This window comes from Dreissena polymorpha, chromosome 3 (genome assembly GCF_020536995.1).
Source record: "Dreissena polymorpha isolate Duluth1 chromosome 3, UMN_Dpol_1.0, whole genome shotgun sequence".
Classification (NCBI taxonomy): domain Eukaryota; kingdom Metazoa; phylum Mollusca; class Bivalvia; order Myida; family Dreissenidae; genus Dreissena; species Dreissena polymorpha.
In genome coordinates this window covers 107,183,304-107,206,016 of record NC_068357.1, presented here as the reverse complement: position 1 = coordinate 107,206,016, position 22,713 = coordinate 107,183,304, and the positions used below count along the sequence as shown (strand labels likewise).

General features: G+C 36.9%; 1 protein-coding gene and 2 long non-coding RNA genes across 3 annotated transcripts; all 3 read right to left on the bottom strand.

Annotated features, from left to right (window-relative positions):
• Positions 1-671: 671 nt before the first annotated feature.
• LOC127870904 (uncharacterized) lies at positions 672-3,098 on the bottom strand. Its single transcript, XR_008044984.1, has 2 exons — positions 1,799-3,098; positions 672-1,652 (listed from the first exon to the last, which is right to left on the bottom strand). It is a non-coding gene; the product is annotated as an uncharacterized LOC127870904 (long non-coding RNA).
• A 4,752-nt stretch (positions 3,099-7,850) lies between these two features.
• On the bottom strand, positions 7,851-20,059 carry LOC127870867 (KIF-binding protein-like). The gene is made up of 2 exons (XM_052413433.1): positions 19,626-20,059; positions 7,851-11,204 (listed from the first exon to the last, which is right to left on the bottom strand). The coding sequence occupies exons 1-2, from the start codon at positions 19,855-19,857 to the stop codon at positions 9,319-9,321; spliced, it is 2,118 nt and encodes a 705-aa protein (XP_052269393.1). The 5' UTR covers positions 19,858-20,059; the 3' UTR covers positions 7,851-9,318.
• Positions 20,060-20,940: 881 nt separating this feature from the next.
• LOC127870908 (uncharacterized) lies at positions 20,941-22,458 on the bottom strand. Its single transcript, XR_008044996.1, has 3 exons — positions 22,327-22,458; positions 21,924-22,017; positions 20,941-21,053 (listed from the first exon to the last, which is right to left on the bottom strand). It is a non-coding gene; the product is annotated as an uncharacterized LOC127870908 (long non-coding RNA).
• Positions 22,459-22,713: the final 255 nt, after the last annotated feature.

Here is a 22,713-nt window from a genome sequence, read left to right as displayed (position 1 = left end):
TGGGATGAATTCTCGGACTAAGTTTAATGAAGATTGGACAATAAATGTGGCCCCTAGAGTGTTAACAAGATTTTACTATAGCCATATATAGCAATATAAGGAAAAATGTCCCGTCCCCTGGTGGCCATGCATGTTTTTAAAGCAACCGAAACCATTTTCGAACTCATCCAAGATATCATTGGGACAAATCTTCTGACCAAGTTTCAAGAAGATCGGAAAATAAATGTGGCCTCTAGAGTGTTAACAAGGTTTTACTAAATCCATATAAGGAAAATTGCCCCGCCCCCTGGCAGCCATGTTTTTGAACCAACCCGCATCATTTTTGAACTTGTCCAAGATATTATTAGGATGAATCTTCTGACCAGGTTTCATGAAGATCAGACAATAAATGTGGCATCTAGAACGTTAACAAGATTTTAGTATAGCCATAAATAGCTATATAAGGGAAAATGCCCACCCCTTGGCAGCCATGTTTTACAAGCAAACGTAACCATTTTCGAACTCATCCAAGATATTATTGAGACCAATCTTCTGACCAAATTTTCTTGATGATTGGACAATCAATGTGGCCATTAGAGTGTTAACAAGGCAAATGTTGACGCCGCACGCTGGACAAAAAGGCGATCACAAAAGCTCAATATGAGCACATTGTGCTAATAAAAACATTGAGATTCGATTTTTCATGTTTAATGCAATAAAATGCAGTAAGCTTTAATGATCTGTAAATGGGAAAAACAGACACACTAAAAAGCATTCATGCAACAATAAAATAAACCAAACATAGTCATAAAACATGTAAGCCCCCTACTGTAACTGACCTGAAACAATTTTAGCCTTAGGCAGTCATTATAATTCTTGAGCATTAACAGCACACATACATGACATATCTACAATAAGGAATGTATCATAAGTTTTTTACCATAATTTAAATAACATAAGGGTTATGTAATTATGGGAATTGAAAATTGATAATTTAGACTGTGACCTTGACCTTTGACCTCCAACTCATGAGTGCCTTCTTTTCCTCCTATAGCCTTTCTACTGATATACCTATATTCAAAGGTTAATAAGCTCACAACATTTTAGCTCGAAATCAACATTGTCTATTAATCCATTATCTGACTGACTGAACAGCAGACGGGTGCAAAGCACTATTCCTTCACTTCTAGCAGACTGAAAACAATATTTGAATGACGTGTCCGACATGTCTGATTATTTTGAAATGTTGTAAAAGATTAGGAAAATTGCTGTCAACAAGTCTTCCGCGGTCGGCGACATATGCCCCTCCAAACAGGGCTTTGAACTAGTGACTTCAATTTCAATAGGGGTCATCTACTGTACAAGGCCAATGCCCACGTGAGGTATAAAGCCAATCGGTCAATTTGTTGATGAGATATTGATCGAAAACAATTTTCACACTTATTGTGACAGTGACCTTGACCTTTAACATAGTGACCTGAATTTCAATAGGGGTCATCTACTGTCCAAGGCCAACACACATGGGAAGTATCAAGCTGAGCGGTCAATTCATTGACGAGTTATTTATCAGAAACAATTTTCATTGATACTGCACATGTGAAGTATCAAGCCAATTCGTTGACGAGTTATTGATCGGAAACAATTATCACACTTAGTGTGATAGTGACCTTGACCTTTGACCTAGTGACACCAATTTCAATAGCGATCATCTACTGTCCAAGGCCAATGCACATGTTAAGTATCAAGCCAAATGGATCAATTCTTTGACAAGTTATTGATCGGAAATGATTATCACACTTAGTGTGATAGTTACCTTGACCTAGTAGATCTTACAGTGACCAGGCTTTGAACTAGTGACTCCAATTTCAATAGGGGTCATCTACTGTCCAAGGCCAATGCCCATGTGAAGTATCAAGATAATCGGTCTATTCATTGATGAGTTATTGATCGGAAACAATTTTCACACTAAGTGTGATAGTGACCTTGACCCTTGACCTAGTGACCCCAATTTAAAGAGGGGTTATCTACTGTCCAAGGCCAATGCGCATGTGAAGTATCAAGCAAATCGGTCAATTCGTTGACGAGTTATTGATTGGAAATGATTTTCACACTAAGTGACCTAGTTACCCCAATTTCAATAGGGGTCATGTAATGTCCAAGGACAATGCACATGTGAAGTATCAAGCCAAACAGTTGACGAATTATTGATCGGAAACGAACTGTTGTATAGACAATCAGACTGGTCTACAGACAGACAGCAAGCAAAAAAATATACCCCTTCTTCTTCGAAATGGGCATAACAAGGCATGCCTGTTACATGTGAACTTTTCAAATTTCTTGTCAGACAGTGTCTGAGTCTTACTAAGCTCACATTATTTTTTTCATATTTGTCTGTTTTACAGGTTTCACAGAGTCTTTTTGATGAAGGCATAATTTCTTTCACAATCCTATGGTCTATTCATGCATATACTCAGACCAAGTACAAAATATAAACATAAAACACCATGAAAAATAACTAGAAATACACACAGCACTCTTTGTTGTTGTTTACAATTGACAAACTTAACTAAACTGTATAATACTTCTCGGACTTGCTCCTTAAGATGAGATATATTAATTACCACCCTCATGACAACAATCAATTAATTATGTCACTTTTACCAACAATATCTTAATTGCTAGTAACTTGATTTTAAATAATAAATCATGAATTAACGTGACATGTTTGTGAAGCACAATACCCCTTACTAAATTATTAAGTCCCAGACCCAAACCTTCGCCAAAATTCAATGGACCAGAATGAAACTCACACTTCATCTGTATGTTAAGTAGGTAGACTCACATGCCAAAATTCAGCTAAATATCTGAAAGCGTTGCATAAAAAAAATGCTGGAAAACAGAATGCTGGACAGACGACTGACAGTGCGACTGCTATATGCCACCCTGCCAGGAGGCATAACAAGAGCTGTCAGAAGACAGCCACTAGACTATTCGAGTGCTTGACAGTATAACGTAAGCCATCATGGAGAGGGGGGTATAATGTGGGTGGGTGGTCATTTAATAGATGATCTTTCAAAAAAAAGAAAAAATAATAATTTTTTTTTTTTTGGGGGGGGGGTTCTGGGTTGGGGCGTGGGGCGTGGGGGCTAGTTTGGGTGGAGTCCATTGTGGTATGTCAGGTAAGTGTTTTTTTGTCAAAGTATGAATCAAATCTGATCATAAATAAAGAAGTTATGGCAATTTAGGCAAAATTTATTAATTTGAGCTTGAGTCAAGATCATTCAAACGTCAAGGTCGAATTCAACTTGCCAGGTACAGTACATCATGATAGTAAGAAAGTATTTGAAGTTTGAAAGCAATAGCCTTAATACTTACGGAGTAAAGTGGATCTTAACACAAAAATTAACAAAATATTCAAAGTTAAAGACAAAAAAGGGCCATAATTCCTACAAAATGCTAGATACAGTTGTCTGCTCTTGTTTATAGGTTGGGGTCATGTTCGTAAAGAAGTGTGAAAAATATAAAAGCAATATGTCAAAGGACATAGAAAATATTCGAGGTGGTACGCAAACTTTAACATAGAAAATCTAAGTGAATAAAGGGCCATAATTCTTACAAAATGCTTGATACAGTTGTCTGCTCTTGTTTATAGGTTGGGGTCATGTTGGTAAAGAAGTATGCAAAATATAAAAGCAATATGTCAAGGGACATTGAAAATATTTGAGGTGGTACGCAAACTTTAACATAGAGTTATCAATAATATGCATATTCTAAGTGGAAAAAGGGCCATAATTCTTACAAAATGCTTGATGTCAAGGGACATAGGAAATGTTTGGGGTGGTACGCAAACTTTAACATTTGCACGCTCAGGCTAACGCTAATGCGACACCAGGGTGAGCACCGGGGTGAGTCGGATAGCTCCACTACATATATTTCATATATAATAGTCGAGCTAAATATACATTATGATTATAAGAACTTAACAACAAACAGTTCAAAGCAAATATGCTTGTTTTAGGAAAATAATTAACATCTCAAACAGAGCAAATTGATGGAGAATCAACTAATGTAAAACACATCAAAACAAAAACATGCAACAAAGCATTTTTACAACCCATTACCACAGATACAGACTAGTGAACTGACACAGGATAGACCTGTACTTAATTAATATAATTTATGCAATATTGAAATGTTTCACAATAAAATTTCTATTAACATTTGGCAGGTATAGAAAACATCTCCCTTTAAAGCTTATTACTTCCCTTGGATTTTGTCCAATCCAACCGGGGGGGGGGGGGGTAGCAAATAATTAAAAGCCACTACCGTGACTGTAGATTAACCACTCAAAATGCGCAGCTCCATAAGATAAACATGCATGCCAAATATCGAGTTTCTATGTTCAATATAGAATAAAATAGAATTAAATTGTGGATAAGATACCTCATGCAAGAATGCATACCTACAATGTTACTTACTTAAAGCGGCGTTTATGATTTATCTCTTTTTGATTAAAACAGTAATTTGTGTCCGCCTTCAATATATCTGCCACTAATGCCCAGCCATGAACGCGTGCCATTAGTGAAATTCTTAGATAAGCAATAAGCTATCTTAGATAAAAACCATCTGAAAGTTTAAGTCAAATTTTAACAGAGTCTTGTAAAAGATCAAATGTGGGAAGGGGGCGTGCCCAAATATAAGTCTGGACTTTTTTTGCTTAATATCATAGCATACCATAAACAAGACATGTGTTCGTCAGAAACACAATGCCCCCTACTGCGCCGCTTTGAAATAAAATTTCTATTTATCAATTGGCAGGTATAGAAATCATCTCCCTTTAAAGCTTATTACTTCCCTTGGATTTTGTCCAAATCAACCTGGGTGGTGGTGGTGGGGGTCTGTAGACAGTAAAAAATGACCAAGTCAGACATCACTGACAACCAAGGCTTGTGGTTTATCAAAGAGATCATAGCCAGAGTTCATCATGTATCTATGGACATAAGCCCACAGGTATGTAATGAACCCTACCGTTCACAAATTAGTACAGGAAAGAAATGATAATTATATCATTAAAAAAAAACTTTGACAAATCAATCATTTGAGTCATAAATAATCAAAATAAAAAATATGTACAGTAACTGTGAAAAGAACTTAAATTCTTGGTAAGGAAATATATAATCTCTATATTTTTAGAAGCAAATAATTAAAAGCCACCACCGTGACGAGATTCACCACTCAAAATGTGACGCTCCATGAGATACACATGCATGCCAAATATCAAGTTGCTATGTTCAATATTGAATAATTATCTCCCTTTAAAGCTTATTACTTCCCTTGGATTTGGATTTTTGACCTTAGACCTTGAAGGATGACCTTGACCTTTTACCACAATGTGTTTGTCAGAAACACAATGCCGCCTTCTGCGCCGCTTTGATTTATTTAACAAAAATATTTAATTTGGCAGGTCAGATAATTATGTCCATTTAAAGCTTATTACTTCCATTGGATTTGTTTTTTCTACCCTGTGACCTAGTTTTTGACCCGGCATGACCCATATTCGAACTTGACCTAGATATTGTCTAGATACAACGTCTGACTAAGTTTCGTAAAGATCGGATGAAAACTATTTGAATTAGAGAGCGGACATGAAAAGTGCGACAGACTGACAGACAGACAGACTTACAGACGGACAGTGTGAAAACTATGTATCCCCTTTTCTCCGAAAGGGTGCATAAAAATCAAGATAAAAAAAATATATAAACATTTTTCATATATATTAGTCTTAATCAGAAATCTACCAAACAAGAGATGTGTTTGTCAGAAACACAATGCCCCCTAATGCGCCGCTTTGACTTTTTTTTTTACCTTTGACCTTAAAGGATGACCTTGACCTTTCACCACTCAAAATGTGCAGCTCCATGAGATACAAATGCATGCCAAATATCAAGTTGCTATGTTCAATATTGCAACAGTTATGACCAAGGTTAAAGTTTTGGTTAAAGTTTCGGGACACACACACACACACACACATACAATGACAGACAGGCCAAAAACAATATACCCCCGATCATTCGATCCGGGGAAAAAAAAAAGGAAAAAGTAAAAGGAACATAAAAAGGGTGAACAGCATATTAAACAATATGCAATTACTGCCAATGAAATAATTAAAACAAAGGACAAAATTGTCACAAAACCAGGTTTTCAAAAAAAAATATTTATAACTAGAGCTTTGTCACAGACATGACGTGTGGCCCCCACATGCCAGTGCTCACGCTGCTGCCAGACATTATCGCCAATGGCGATTATTTAATCCAACTGGCTATTATTTCTTAAAATTGTCTAGAAAAAATGGCGATTATTTTATCCGCCTACTTCAAAAAATTAATTTGCCTCTACAAGTTTTCTGTCGAATGCGAAACGCCTGTAAATTGGGGCCATCAAGCAGGAAAAATCAATAACGAGATTACCTGTGTACACACTCGACCCTGTGTATTGTCATACACGCGTCAATAACTTCTGCGACATCGTGGCCTAGAGCGTTTTTCTGAATCATTGTTCCACAGACTGATATACTTCGAAAAAAACGTCTTTAATCTCCCAGTGCTTTACCAAGTATCGGTAACTGTTAGATTTTCGTTATTTTTTCGCCAATTATTTTTTTAAGCGTAATTATTGAAAATCGCCGCGAATATTGTCGGCTGGTTTAGTTTTTCCACGCCGTTTTTTTCTGCAATTAGATTACATTTAACATTTCTTGATTAAATAATTATTTAATCGCCATCAACTAATTATCCCCGTCATTACCGCTATCTGTCGTCTGCTTCAACATTTCTTGATGTGTGATAATGATTTCAATTTTGTTTGTAATTATTTTGTTTACGACGCACAAATGATAGATCTACCCAAAGATATATTAATACATCTTTGTTCATAATAATTATATTTTTCTATAATTAATGTGCTTTTGGTGCTCAAAATACTAATTAACGTTAAAAACATTCGACACTTCTCAAAAGGTAAGCAGTATAAAAAACTTGAGTTTTGCAATGTTGCAATTATTCACGCTGTCGCTACTTTCTGAAAACAGTACCATTTTACGCATGTTGCAAATGTCTGCCATCTCGCAATTTTAAATTATGTATCTATGAGTAAAGTAAAGCACTGAAATATCACATTCTAAAACAATATTTCAACCTATATAGATTGCGTATTCGTAAGGTTACGGGGTTTTATTTTCTGCAGTCAAACGATAGATTCTATGCATATTTTATTTCATGTGCAAAATAGATATCTTGACATGTTTTCGGACAGTCGTTTTCGGATACGTACGGTTTGTTGATTTTAATTTATTTTTGGCATTCTTTATAAAAAAATTATAGAATGACGAATACATATGCGGTGTTACGGATGGTCTGGTTGACAATATTTCGTTTTGTACTAACCAGAACTTGCACCTTAGATAGACTTTAAAAATTGAACAATTTGAAAGGGCAGTTTTCTTATTTTAATAATAGTTCTTTAATAAAAGTATTTATCTTTTGCTTCAAAGTTTATATGTATGTAACTGTAGCTGATGTCTGGTTTGTTAAGTCACACCGACAACCGTGATTGTATTCTTTATTGTAAAGACATGATAATATTTTATAAGAAAATGACACTGATATTATGCTTGTTTTTAAGTTTATATTATAACTTAAATCCAATAGATATACATTTGATTAAACATAGATAACACGAGATTCATTTTTTTTCTTTTTACCGTCAGTACCATTTTGCAGAAATGTCTGCGTCTGTTTTGGCTATTATTTTTTTTAAGGAAAAAATGATGGCTATTATTTTCTGAAGGCCAGAGTGAGCACTGACATGCTGCATTGACACAGAATATTTTGCATGCTGTCTTCACAAAACAAGAGAAGCTTATTTATGGCGATTTTAAAGAATTATTATGCCATTATCATTTATGGCCATTTTGACCTTTGAACTGTTATTCTTTGCATCAGACACGCCATCCAATCACTGTGAACAAAATTAATGTACAGAGTCATTTTAAAATCTCACAAAGAATGACATAGTAATGACCCGGACAAGCTCATTTATGGCCATTTTTGACTTTTAAACTCCAAGTGTGACCTTGACCTTGGAGATATCGACGTAATTCTTTCGCTTGACACACCGTCCAATAATTGTGAACAAATGTAATAGTGTTAACAAGGTTTTACTATAGCCATATAAGGAAAAATGCCTTAACCCCCTGGCATCCATGTTTTTCAACCAATCAGAACCATTTTAGAACTTGACATCATTGGGACAAATCTTCTTACCAAGTTTCATGAAGATCAGACAATAAATGTGGCCTCTAGAGTGTTCAGGGTTAACAAGGTTTTACTAAAGCCGTAACAGGAAATATATTGCACACCCCTGGTGGCCATGTTTTTCAACCAATCAGAATTATTTGAGAACTTGCTAATGATATAATTGAGACAAATCTTCTGAAAAAGTTTCATGAAGATAAGACAATAAATGTGGCCTCTAGAGTGTAAACAAGGTTTTACTAATAGTGTTAAAAAGGTTTAACAATAGCCATATAAGGGAAAATGCACAGCCACCTGGTGGCAATTTTTCCATTCAAAAACTCGTCCAAAATATGATCGAGACAAATATTCTGGACAAGTTTCATGCAGCTCGGACACTAAATGTGGCCTCTAGTGTTAACAAAGTTTAACTATAGCCATATGAGGAAAAATGCCCTGCCCCTTAGTGGCCATGTTTTCCAACCAACCGGAACCATTTTCTAACTCGTCCAAGATATCATTGGGACAAATCTTTTGAACAGGTTTCATGAAGATCAGAAAAAAATGTGGCCTCTAGAATGTTAACAAGGTTTTACTATAGCCATATAAGGAAAAATGCCCTGCCCTGCCCTCTGGCGGACATGTTTTTTAATCAACCCAAACCATTTTCCAACTCGTCCAAGAGCGTTTACAAGGAAAATGTTGACTCCGCATGATGGACAAAATTAGATCACAAAAGCTATCATGAGCACAATGTTCTCTGGTGAGCTAAAAAAAAGACATAGAATAAAATTTGTATTCGTCAAAAACAAGTACACTGAATCTATGGATACCTTATTATCCTGCAGTGACTTGCAAATGTTCTATTAAATTCATACTAAGTTGTAATTTGATTACAGTTATAAGTTTTATCTTTTGATGTATATTGCAGTTTAAAGTTTCTTGTCCAACAAGGATCAAGCAAAAATACTGTTCCCAAATGTCAAAATGCATCACTATATTGAACAAAAACCTATTACTTAAATAAATAGATCATTGATTATCACAATCATGTTTCTGCTTCTAGCCGTATTTTTTCCATTTTTGCTGGAAGTAGATCCACCATTTCCTTACATATTTGATACTCGCCTTCCACCAAAGCCTTTGCAGACCGGTTTCTATTGCAATAATCAACAACAAACTGGTAGCAGTCTTTGCTCTTCTTAATGTTCATCAGTCTAGTTTGAACATCGCCGGGAATATACTTGGAATAAAGCCGTCCCATGCAGAACATTGCCACCAGCCCTGGCCGAACATCATTGTTTGGGAATTCATCCGGATATACTGGTTTTCCTCCCTTCAAAGTGTTTAGGTACTCTTGGTAATACTTTATACTCTCCTTGACCAGTAAGTTGATCTTCTTGACATGATGAGGCGTAGGCCTTACCCCCTCCCCGGCGGCTTCTAATATCGCCATTTTTAAGTCCATCAAAGTACTATAGGTATCTGCAATCTCAAACATGAGTTGCCTAGAGACAAGCAAATAGTGTTGAGGATTCAACTCATTAAGTATCTCAGACAGCATGTCAATCCTTCGTTTCTGCATCTTGCACTGCCTCTCCATGTCAAGTTCAAAGAATGACAGAAATTTAAAGGAAAGACTATGATCTTGAACAATGGCAACATAATCAGGACAGTGGTGATCAAGTTTGTAGAATTCCTTAGCCTGCTCGATCCATTTTTTAATAATAAGAAATATCTCCCTTGCCTCGTCAAATGTTTTCAAAGGTTTGTCAGTGATTTTTTCTTCGTGGGATGTCACTTCCAAGTTGAATTTTTTACCATCCTTTTTCATAGCTTCTTTCCTCAACAATTCACTTCTTTTAGAAATAGCTTCTCGTTCCAATTGCTTTTTTTCCTCGTCATTTTCTTTGTCTAACACCACTTGCTCATGTTGACTGGTGTTATCTGTTACAACATATTTTTTGTCTTCACCTGTATTTTCAGTAGAGGTTTGATCATTTTCATTTGCAGTGCTCTTAATTTCTTGACTTGTTTGTTCAGTTTCATTTTGTTCAACACTTTCATCAGCAATAATGGGATCGTTCTCTTCCCTGCTAGTATCCTCAGATTCATCTACCTTACCATTACTATGAACAGAGTGTGCATCAGAAGCTTGTTGTACCCCAATGGCCTCAGATTCCTTATCAGAATCTCTTCCATCAGCTTTATAATCATTAGCTTCTTCTTCACCATTACCAGCTGCCTCTTGCAGCAGTTGCTCCCTAGAATAATCCATTAGTCCAAGAGCATACTTTATCCAACACCTGATGATATCTGCTTTTGCCTGTTGCATCTTTTCCTTAACTTCATCAGGGCAGTTTGTCACATCATTGGCCTCCTCCTGCTGAAATACCACCTCAGCACTAGCCAAGCAATGCCTAGACATGTTAAAGTCTCTCTGGGTCATGTAATACTGTGACAAAGTAGCAGCGTGCAGACTCCAATCAAGTCGGTCCAGAGACTGGGAATCCAGCTGCCTCTGCAAGGTCAGGTTACAATACTGCGCTGAGATTTCAGCATCACCAAGCTGCTGATACACCTGTGCAAAATAGAACAGTGTATGGGTATAGGCACTCTCAAATTTGACCTTTCGCTCGGCCTCACGTTTATCAGAATCTTCCTCTGATGGCGCTGTAAGAAACTCATCAATCATAAATGGGGCTCCTCCTACTATAGACTTAAAGTCAACATAAATTAGTTCGGCCTGTTTGAAGTAGTCCAAGGCCTCTTCTGGCTTCCCTCTGCCTGACCAGAGAATTCCCATCTGATTAAGGGTATCTTGGTATATGCCCATTCCTTCCTTTGTAAGCTTGAAATCCTCCAACTTTTCAAGACATCCCAGTAAATGCTCCTCACCTGTTGCTTTTTCTTCTGTTGCTATGTATATGGTACCTGAAAGTTAGTGTAAATATACATAACAAGAGCGCCGCATGACGGAGCAATATACGCCCGATTCGTGTGCCATTGGAGATGATACACTGATGATTGATGTATTTGTTTTGGAAATAAGCAAAAAAAACAACAACAACTTATATAACTGATGTATTCATATATATGCATTGATATCAATAAGTGTACACTTAGTCTCATTTGTTCTCTAAAACACAATATTTAAATCATAATTGTTTAGACCTACATAGGTATAGAATGGCAGTATTTCCTGTACTGATATTACTTATCTTGAAACTACTGACCAAGTTTGGTAAAGATCGGATGAATACAATTTGAATAAGAGTCCGGACAAAGTGGCGCTGTTGAAAATGGACTAATTGACCCTATGACCTAGTTTTTTACCTGGCATGACCCATATTCGAACTTGGCCTAGATATCAACTAGATGCAACTACTGACCAAGTTTGGTGAAGATAAGATTTATACAATTTGAATTAGAGTCCGGACAAAGTAAAATGCACTAATTGACCCTTTGACCTAGTTTTTGACCCAGCATGACCCATATTCGGACTTGACCTAGATATCAACTAGATGCAACTACTGACCAAGTTTGGTGAAGATCGGATGAATACAATTTGAATTAGAGTCCGGACAAAGTGGCGCCGTTGAAAATGCACTAATTGACCCTATGACCTAGTTTTTGACCCGGCATGACCCATATTCGAACTTGGCCTATATATCAACTAGATGCAACTGCTGACCAAGTTTGGTGAAGATCGGATGAATACAATTTGAAATAGAGTCCGGACAAAGTGGCCCCTTTGAAAATGCACTTATTGACCCTATGACCTAGTTTTTGACCCGGCATGACCCATATTCGAACTTGGCCTAGATATCAACTAGATGCAACTGCTGACCAAGTTTGGTGAAGATCGGATGAATACAATTTGAATTAGAGTCCGGACAAAGTGATGCCTTCCGCCCGCCGCCCGCCGCCCGCCGCCCGCCCGCCCGCCAAGGGGTTTCACATAATACGTCCCGTATTTTATACGGGCGTATAAAAATGAATAGACTTTTTATGCCAATTAAAGCACATGGTCTTGCAAATTAGAAACAAGAAACCGTCGGAGACGGGTGATGCTCCCCAAAGGTATTTTTGGTCACAATATTGCACTATATATTCAGATAAAAGGAAACGTCTTGAGGGCACAGTAGTTGGGGGGGACAAGAATTTTTTTATAGAAAATTTCAAAGGGCCATAACTCTGTGAAAAATCATCCAACCAGAACCCGCTGATCATATGCACATCTCCTCTTGGTAGTAAAGCTTCCCATAAAGTTTCATTGAATTCTGGTCATTAGTTGCTGAGAAATAGCCCGGACAAGAATTGCCCTATATGTACAGTTAATGGAAAATTTCAAAAATTTCAAAGGGCCATTTCTCTGTGAAAAATCATCCGACCAGAACCCCCTGATAATATGCACATTTCCTCTTGATAGTGAAGCTTCCCATAAAGTTTCATTGAATTCTGGTCATTAGTTGCTGAGAAATAGCCCGGACTAAAATTGTGCACGGACCGACAGACAGACAGACAGACAGACGCACACACGGACAGACGAAGCGGCGACTATATGCTCCCCCCAAAATAAATTTTGGGGGAGCATAAAAACAAGAGATGTGTTCTTCAGTTCACAATGCCCCCTACTGCGCCGCTTTGATTTATTCATTTGTTTTAATCATTTGGCATGTACAGATAATAATCTCCCTTTAAAGCTTATTACTTCCCTTGGATTTGTTTTTTGATCATTGACCTTGAAAAATGACATTGACCTTGACCTTTTACCACTCAAAATGTGCAGCTCCATGAGATGCACATGGATGCCAAACATCACGTTGCTATTTTCAATATTGCAAAAGTTATGGCCAATGTTAAAGTTTTCGGATGGACGGAGGGACGGACAGACAGTGCAAATGCTATATGCCACCCTAGGAGTTATAACAAGAGCTGTCAGGGGACAGCGCGTTCGACTATTCGAGTGCTTGATAGTATAACGTAAGCCATCATGGGGAAATTGTTCATATTCAATCATTTATTAGACGATCTTTCAAAAATAAAAAAAGGACAATTTTTTTTAATTTTTTTTGGGGGGGGGTAGGGGGGGTTGAGAGGGGGGTATAATGTAGGTGTGGTCATTTATTAGATGATCTTTCAAAAATAAAAATAAAAGGAAAAAATTAAATTATTTATTTATTTTTTTTTGGGGGGGGGGGAGGGGGGCAGGGATTCTGGGTTGGGGCGTGGGGTATTGTTTGGGTGGAATCCATTGTGGTATTCAGGTAAGCGTTGTTTTGGTCAAAGTATTAATAAAATCCAATCATAAAAAAAGAAGTTATGGCAATGTAACTAAAGTAATATGCATATTATAATGGAAAAAGGGCCATAATTTTTACAAAATGCTTGATACAGTTGTCTGCTCTTGTTTATAGATTGGGGTCATGTTGGTAAGAAGTTTGCAAAATATGAAAGCAATATGTCAAGGGTTATTGAAAATATTTGAGGTGGTAGGCAAACTTTAACATAGATTTATCAATAATATGCATATTCTAAGTGGAAAAAGGGCCATAATTCTTACAAAATGCTTGATACAGTTGTCTGCTCTTGTTTATAGGTTGGGGTCATGTTGGTAAAGAAGTATGCAAAATATAAAAGCAATATGTTAAATCAAGGGACATAGGAAATATTTGGGGTGGTACAAAAACTTTAACATTTGCACGCTCACACTCACGCTAACGCCGGGTTGAGTAGGATAGCTCCACTAAATGACTATATATATTTCATATATAATAGTCAAGCTAAAAATGCAAAATTATTCTTATACAGTGTGCATTCATACATTATGCAGAAGAAATGTGCATTAGGTACACAGGATACCCCAGAAAATTGCGAAGTGATGTCAAGCCCTATTTGGGTACTAAGAGGTGACTCAAACGATTGTACATTTGAGAAACTGTATGATGCAATTTGAGGTTCTAAAAAATATGCTTTCATTCTTAAAATCTTTTCATAAAATTCACACAGCAACTGAAACGTCCATTCACCAGTTTCCAAACTTTTCCTACAGGACCATGATAAAGATGACTAAACCTAACAATACGAACAATTTTAGGGCCATTAGCCTGAAATACAATTTTGTTACAATTGAATGCCTACCGCAAATATCATAGAAATAAAATTTGGCTACAAAATACCGGTCAGAATGAACACTAGGCTACATTAAATTGTTTCTCATTAGTTTTAACCTGTTTATTTCAACTTGATTGCATCAAAAGCCTAAAGCTTAGAAACAGTCCTTGATGTCTATGGTGGAGTTCTCAAGAACACTCCAACAGTGGGGATCGAACCAGTAACCTCCCTGTTGCTAAGCGGACTCCATATCCATTATGCCATGGCCACTTTTCGGTTAATCATTAGCAACAATTTACCTATAATAAGACTTATCATAATGTTTAATGTATAAGTTTATTAGTTTAACAAGAAGTAAGTGTAAACAGTTATTGAAATTCAGATTTAAATCTACAAGCAAGTCGGGCTAGTACTATGGGAATTTGAACAAGCCTGAGTCAGATTTTACTAGCCCAAACATTTTTGTTAAAAAGGCAGATAAACATAACATAAAACATCCAAAGAAGCATTCATTTATTCAATCTTTAGAATACAATACAAATCTCTTATTAATTTCATTCTCATCCAAGTTAGCTTCCTCGTCATCTGAGCCAGCCTCTTTCGGATCCTGAAATAAGAAGAAATTAATTTCACACACAGATTTCAATCAAATCCCAATTATAAATATATACATAAAGTTTAGGTAAAAAATTAGCAGAAATGTATCCCATATCCATGTGAAAGAGAGAACAAACCTGAACCACCAGAAAATATATAAGCAATTAAGTGCCAGGTTTTTCTACAAAAAGCCAGTTGACAAATGCGTCAATCACAGTTACCTCAGATTTGCATTCCTCAACGACGTACTTGAATGACAACTGTTCAGCCATAACTCTCTGTGTCCCGAACGCAACGCAAAACATTGATTTTACATAATAGTAATCCGGGAACCACAAAACCATGCGCTTTATGCACAGTAATCCAATCATCAGCTGATTGCCCAGCATGTGTGCGCAGTGTGTTAAAACATAAGCGGCTGTTGATTTAAGCGGCTCAAAACTTTGTAAACAAATATTGAAAATGAAAGTGGAACTCGTTTTCTGTTTAATGAATTGTACAAGCACGTCGGGCTTGTAATATTAGATTTCCTACAAGCCCGAAAGAAACAAGGGCTGTTTGTAAAACATGCATGCCCCCCATATGGGCTCTCCGTTGTAGTGACAGCCATTGTGTGAATATGTTTTTTGTCACTGTATGTCAATGACCTGTGAAATGTATCCAATTAATAGTGCAAAAACCAATCAGGACCTATACTAATCAATTATATCCATTATATGATTGAGTCTTTGATTTTTTGGATTCCTTTCACACATTTTGACTTATTTGACAATATGTGAAACGTGCACACAATTTGTAATGTTTTATTTATTAATGGTAATGAAACATGTTATTTATAGCAGTTAACTCCCCTAGTCAATGACCACCATAGATAGCAATGCAATCTGATTAAAAATAGCCAAGGCTAGTGTTGTGTATTGGGCAAATGTATACAAGTGCAACTTGACCACATGACCAGTATCATGTGTTTACCACACACAGAAGTCAGTTATGTAATAGACCATTAATTCCGCTCCCAACTTTGGCCACTTGCCAAGATACTGACCAGTATCAGATGGGGTTGTGAAACTGTGTAAACAGTGAACACCAGTCCATGTAATACTGGCCTACCACTTGTACTAGTTGATTTGGAGTTAATACAGTAATGCATGTACAAATGAGACACTAAGCTCAAAAGTTAAAAATATTGACTGGTAAAGCAGTACATTGTACTGAAATCAAAGTTGCCATGGAAACAGTTTCATTGAACTGTTCATTTGATACAACAAAACACAGTTGGTACACTTGGCTCATCTAAAGATCAAACAACAGGCTCTCCAGTGCATTAGAAAATTACATGTATATTGGCATAAACACAATAGCTGTATTTAATTAGATGCATTCCACTTCCTTTATGTACAAAAAATTTATGAACGAAGTCCCACATATTTATTTGCATTGTTTTATAAGTAGTCTTAAACAGATTTTGACTTTGGTACGATTGTTGGACATTTTGGATAGTAAAATAATTGTACATACGAAAAAATTAGGAGATACAAAATTTGGATAAGAAAGACACAAAAGAACAAGAATATGAAAAAAAAAAAATTAGGTTTGGAAAAATGTTCTTTTTTTTTGGAATGCTACATCTTTTTACACTGCAATGTGATTGAGAAAACAAAGTGGTGTGATGCATATTGCTACATGTTATTGTAATTTATTCCAAACAGCAATACCAAATATGCCCTCTTGATAAAAAAAAATAAAAATAAAATTGGGGGGGGGGGGGGGGTGGGGTGGGGGGTTGGGGCGTGGAGGATAAGGGTGAGAGGGGGTATACTTCGGGGTGAAGTAATTAATTTAATAAGATGTTTAAAAAAAATGTGATGGGGTGAGGGGGGGGGGTGGGGGTGGACGTTGACCTTTGACAAAGTGACCTGAAAATCAATAGGGGTCATCTGCAAGTCATGATCAATCGTGACCTTGACCTTTAACCTAGTGACCTGAAAATCAATAGGGGTCATCTGCGAGTCATGATCAATCTACCCATGAAGTTTCATGATCCTAAGCGTATGCGTTCTTGAGTTATAATCCGGAAACCATTTTACTATATTTGGGTCACCGTGACCTTGACCTTTGACCTAGTGACCTGAAAATCAATAGGGGTCATCTGCAAGTCATGATCAATCTACCCATAAAGTTTCATGATCCTAAGCATATGCGTTTTTGAGTTATCATCCGGAAACCATTTTACTATTTCGGGTCACCCTGACCTTGACCTTTGACCTAGTGACCTGAAAATCAAAAGGGATCATCTGCGAGTCATGATCAATCTACACATGAAGTTTCATGATCCTAGGCGAATGCGTTCTTGAGTTACCATCTGGAAACCATTTTACTATTTCGAATCACCGTGACCTTGACCTTTGACCTAGTGACCTCAAATTCAATAGGGGTCATCTGCGAGTCATGATCAATCTACCCATGAAGTTTCATGATCCTAAGCGTATGCGTTCTTGAGTTATCATCCGAAAACCATTTTACTATTTCAGGTCACCGTGACCTTGACCTTTGACCTAGTGACCTCAAAATCAATAGGGGTCATCTGCGAGTCATGATCAATCTACCTATGAAGTTTCATGATCCTAGGCGTATGCGTTCTGGAGTTATCATCCGACAACCACCTGGTGGACGGACCGACATACCGACTGACCGACCGACCTACCGACCGACGGACCGACATGAGCAAAGCAATATACCCCCTCTTCTTCGAAGGGGGGCATAAAAATACTAGTTTTTTGCTTTCGGACTAATGCGAATTTCGACGACTGTGTAAATTATTTATAGACAACAAGGGTGAGATGGCAGTGCTTTCCACAGGCCATTTAGCGGTCCCTTGCCAGGGCGCTTGAAAGTCGAAATCAGAGTCTGCGGGGCGCTTGAAATTTTCTGATCAGTGTGAATTCTTCATACTGCAACTAGGCATTCTTAAGATCAAAGCGATATCGACTTCACCAAAAATTGTTAGAGCCGATTTATGATCCCCTGTCAATTACGTCATGTATCTCTTTACCCACCTAAAGCACGCCTAAAGGCCGATTGTCATTGTAATGGAAAATCGATATTGGCCAATTAGAGCGCATGCTTTGAATGAGCAACAACACTCGTAGGCAGTAAAACCTGCATTAAGATCATGCATACGACGAGTCTCGGCCACTTACTAAGAAGACTGATGGCAACCGAGTGTAATCCCCGTGGATATTGTGCATTTCATGCATAATCAATTAATATGGTCAAAACATTTATTCGACTCGTAATGCGCTTTAACAAATAATCGTTGAATTAATTACGCACAACTGTAAATGTTTCTGTCGATTAATAAATCAGTATTATTAAATTTGTAATCCGAAACACGCTTCCGAATTTTAATGCTAACATGACATTAACAAATTCTAGCGTAAAACAAGACTATTGCCGGCTCCACCATTGTCAGAATTTTTTAATTTTTTTTTATATATTTGTTGTCATAATTTTTGACGTAGGAAGAAAATGAAATAACGTGCATAATGTCCATATTGCCATCTATCCATGTTTCAAGTTTCATGAAAAAATATGAATAACTTTTAAAGTTATCACAGGATCCAGAATAGTGTGCAGGATCCACCATTTTCAGCAGTGAAAGTTATTGCAGGATCCAGAAAAGTGTGACAGACTGACGGACACACAGAGGGAAAACCGTAAGTCCCCTCCGGTGAAACCGGTAAAGGACAATAAACAGTGCTTTATCCTTTGTTTCAATAAAAAGCACGCGAAAATTATGCAGACATGTAGAACGTTGCATGGAAAGTGTGGGTGTATTCTGTGTTGTATAAAAAGGAGAACATCATGTCAGGAGATTAATGCGTGTTCAGAGGAAAAAAATGCCCCGATTGGACATTTCGTCACATCTTTAAATAGTAACATATGCCAAAATTAATTTGAAAAAAGTCGAATGTTTGTGTTTCTTGAAATTCTTGAGCACTTTTATGGTAAATATTTACCAGATTTTGCTTTTTAAACTGGGATATACTAGATTCTGCTGTAATGTGTAGTGACGGGAAAAGTAATAAGTACCCCCGCCCCTTAAACGGCCCCGGGGCGTCTGAAAAAATTCCTGTGGAAAGCACTGGATGGATGTTACATTTCTGAGGACATTAATAACTTCTATAGAAATGCATATTGTGGGCCTCATTGTGCATTCATAAATAAATGAATGCCACTTGGTTCACACTAAGGTTGCAGTGTTGGAATGGATAAGTGATCACGGGTTTGATCCCCACTGTGGGAGCATTCTTTAGATTTCCCCCAAAGACACCAAGTACTGGTTCTAGGCCCTGGAAACGGACTCGAGAGCGTTTCAATAAGCCTGAGGCTTTCGATGCAATTTAGCTAAAGTAAATAGGTTAAACTAAACAACAATTAACCAGGAAGCCAATGTGTATCATGATGGCTTAAATACTTCATAAAGAAATCTTTATTTACTTTAAACATTATGTTCAACTTAAATACCAACGAAAAAGGTGTCTTTCCATTACTGAATCATAAAACAATGTTAGTTAAGAATAATAAACAAGAGCACCGCATAACGGGTGCCAACGCTGGGAGTTGGATTATTGCAACTACCTAGTTTTAATTCCAGAGCACACCAAACGAAATAGAAATCCGCGTCCCAATGACGTTTGTCGGCGGTTTTCTTCAAGACCTTCTTGACACTATTCAAAAGATCTCTCGCCTTATACAAAGACCGATATGGTTCTTCATCAGGATCATCTTTAGCGAGTTCGTCGGCGAAATGCCTCGCTTCTTTCAGTTTTTCGAAACCTTCATTTGTCAAAAATTCTTTCCAGGCGGCCATTTTGGAAGCTTATTAAGACTGCACTTAATAATTCCCATTACATTATTGATTTATTTTGAACTTTAATTATATTTTAATATGTAAATGTATTAATCCATAAGGACCATATTTACTTTACTTTCTTATAAATGCAATACAATATTTATTAATTTGCTGATGTAATTAATGTGCAAACATATCATGTGTAAAAATAAATTCCAAATCGAAAGTGAAAATTAAACAATATCATTGGAAACTACTTTAATATAGATTCTGATTGCTAAAACTTGTTGTTTTTTCCTGTTAAATCGATAACTTAAATATGGCAGGTATAATCAGTTCGAATATGATTTTTACGAGTATTTGGCAATTTCTAGAACAAAAAAATAGGAATGATCCCAGTGACCTTGATCATTATTCAGTACACTGGGATCTAATCTCCCAACAGAGTTGTCGCTCCATGTTCTCACATACACTGATAATAGGTCACAATATACCAAAAGATTTCCTTAACAAATTCAATGTAAAACCAACAACTTCAACGAAAAATAAAGTCAAACTTTTGCAAGTAGACACCCTAATAACCATACCTTTAGAGCATTCCAAGCCGAATTGATTAAAACAATAAAATAGATAGGTAAAAAAAGATAGGTCATGTGGTATGTAAGAAAGAACTCGACGCGAATCAGCGGTCACTGTTTTAAGTTTTGGGGGCAGTCTACAGTTTTTCTTGAAAATCCCCAGGCCGACAACCACTGGTCTGCAAAACACCCTCAAAACAAGGCCTTCAGTCACAACATGAAAATAGATTCAGACAATTTTCAGTGCAGCTCATCAACTGCTTGCAAATAAAGCACAAAACAATACAGAAAATGCACTTTAAACTCATATCTGGGGTAAAATAGACCTTTTCGGAGGTCTCGGAACTTGATCGTAAAAACCCCATTTTCAGATAAACCCGGCAATCACTTTTATCTTTCCGGGTAACAATACGCACACAGTGGACAACTTGCTTTGCACCATCACAGCAAATGCTTTCAAACTGAGCCAAACAAAGTGGGTCATTACCGTTTACTTTTTTGCACTGTTAACTTATTTAAACCCACCGTTGAAATCTGTCAAATGCCGGCTGCTTCAAGCAGGAAGTACATGTGTTTACTTCTCACTCAGCATGTTGTTGTTGTTGACTAAATTAAAGGTCACTTAGTTTCGAATTACTGAAAACAAGTGAAATTGCTAGAATATTGACCATTTATACTTACATTTAAGCTCCTGGAGTCAAAAAACAATTTTGTTAAGGCCATATACCTTAAGTTCAGGAAATTGACTGGGGCAAATGCGCAAATATGGCTACAAAACTGTAGACTGCCTCCTTAAGATAGCAGTCCAAAGTTTAAAACCCATCTAAATTTGAATTATTTGTACTCTTTAGTCAATTCTGGATTAAACAGGGTGGTTTTCTTTGTAAAATAACTGCAATGTACAATTTGAGACTATTTTTAGTGAGCATATCAACGGCGGCATTTTCACGCAACTTTTTGGTCATTCTTTCCATTATCTACCCAAGTCTAAAAATCACTCAATTTGCACAGATATGAAATGTAGATATAATCATATTGCCAAAACTGACTCATAATCAGTGTCAGCTTACATCCGGAGTAAAAAATTGCTCACCACACTGGTCAAAGTTCAAAAATAAAATGAATTTTGATGATTTTTCCCTTTAATCAGTGTTTTTTACTCGCTTTTCATCAAAGTTTATGCACATTTAGGGGTTTAAATGGTATGAAAGGCACCAAATGTTGTACATATAGTTGAATTAAGTCAGCTTAGTCTTTCTTGCATAAACAAATAAGCATATCGCACAAAGAAACAAAGACTGCAGCTCTAAAGCAGATGCGCGTACCGTGCAAAATAGGGTTTTCTTCAAAAATCAGGCTTACCTCCCCCTACTGAAATGTTAATATCTCTGCTCAAATTGGTCAGAATTGAATGGGAAAGCTGTTTTCAGGTGTTGATGACTCTATTTTATCAAAAAATGTCACCTTTGATTATGGGGTGTTGGGTGTGAAATTTTGGATTTTTACCTTAAGGGGGCAGTCTACAGTTTTTCTTGAAAATTCCCAGGCCGACAACCACTGGTTTGCAAAACACCCTCAAAACAAGGCCTTCAGTCACAACCTGAAAATAGATTCAGACAATTTTCAGTGCAGCTCATCAACAGCTTGCAAATAAAGCACAAAACAATACAGAAAATGCACTTTAAACTGATATCTGGGGTAAAATAGACCTTTTCGGAGGTCTCGGAACTTGATCGTAAAAACCCCATTTTCAGATAAACCCGGCCATCGTTTTTATCTTTCCGGGTAACAATACGCACACAGTGGACAACTTGCTTTGCACCATCACAGCAAATGCTTTCAAACTGAGCCAAACAAAATGGGTCATTACCGTTTACTTTTTTGGCACTGTTAACTTATTTAAACCCACCGTTGAAATCTGTCAAATGCCGGCTGCTTCAAGCAGGAAGTACATGTGTTTACTTCTCACTCAGCATGTTGTTGTTGTTGACTAAATTAAAGGTCACTTAGTTTCGAATTACTGAAAACAAGTGAAATTGCTAGAATATTGACCATTTATACTTACATTTAAGCTCCTGTCAAATTTTCTCCAGTTGATGATGGTTTCCCGCCATCTGTCAAAGTCTCATGTAGTCTCCAACCTAAAAGCAAAACACTGAATTTGTAGTATACAGCAACGTTTTCTCTACCACATGCACACAGAAATATTCAAAAATAAAGTCATGGCAAGTGCCCATAGAGAGAATTGTGTCTTCAAATAAATGACGTTCCAAAGGGTATTGCACTCCAAAATTAT

What these genes read in the sequence shown, in the direction of transcription:
- LOC127870867 (XM_052413433.1), bottom strand. Translation starts at nt 19,857, where the DNA reads ATGGCCGCCTGGAAAGAATTTTTGACAAATGAAGGTTTCGAAAAACTG. An exon ending in TGCTCTGGAATTAAAACTAG is followed by an intron (nt 11,205 to 19,625) that starts GTAGTTGCAATA and finishes ACTAACTTTCAG; the next exon opens with GTACCATATACATAGCAACA.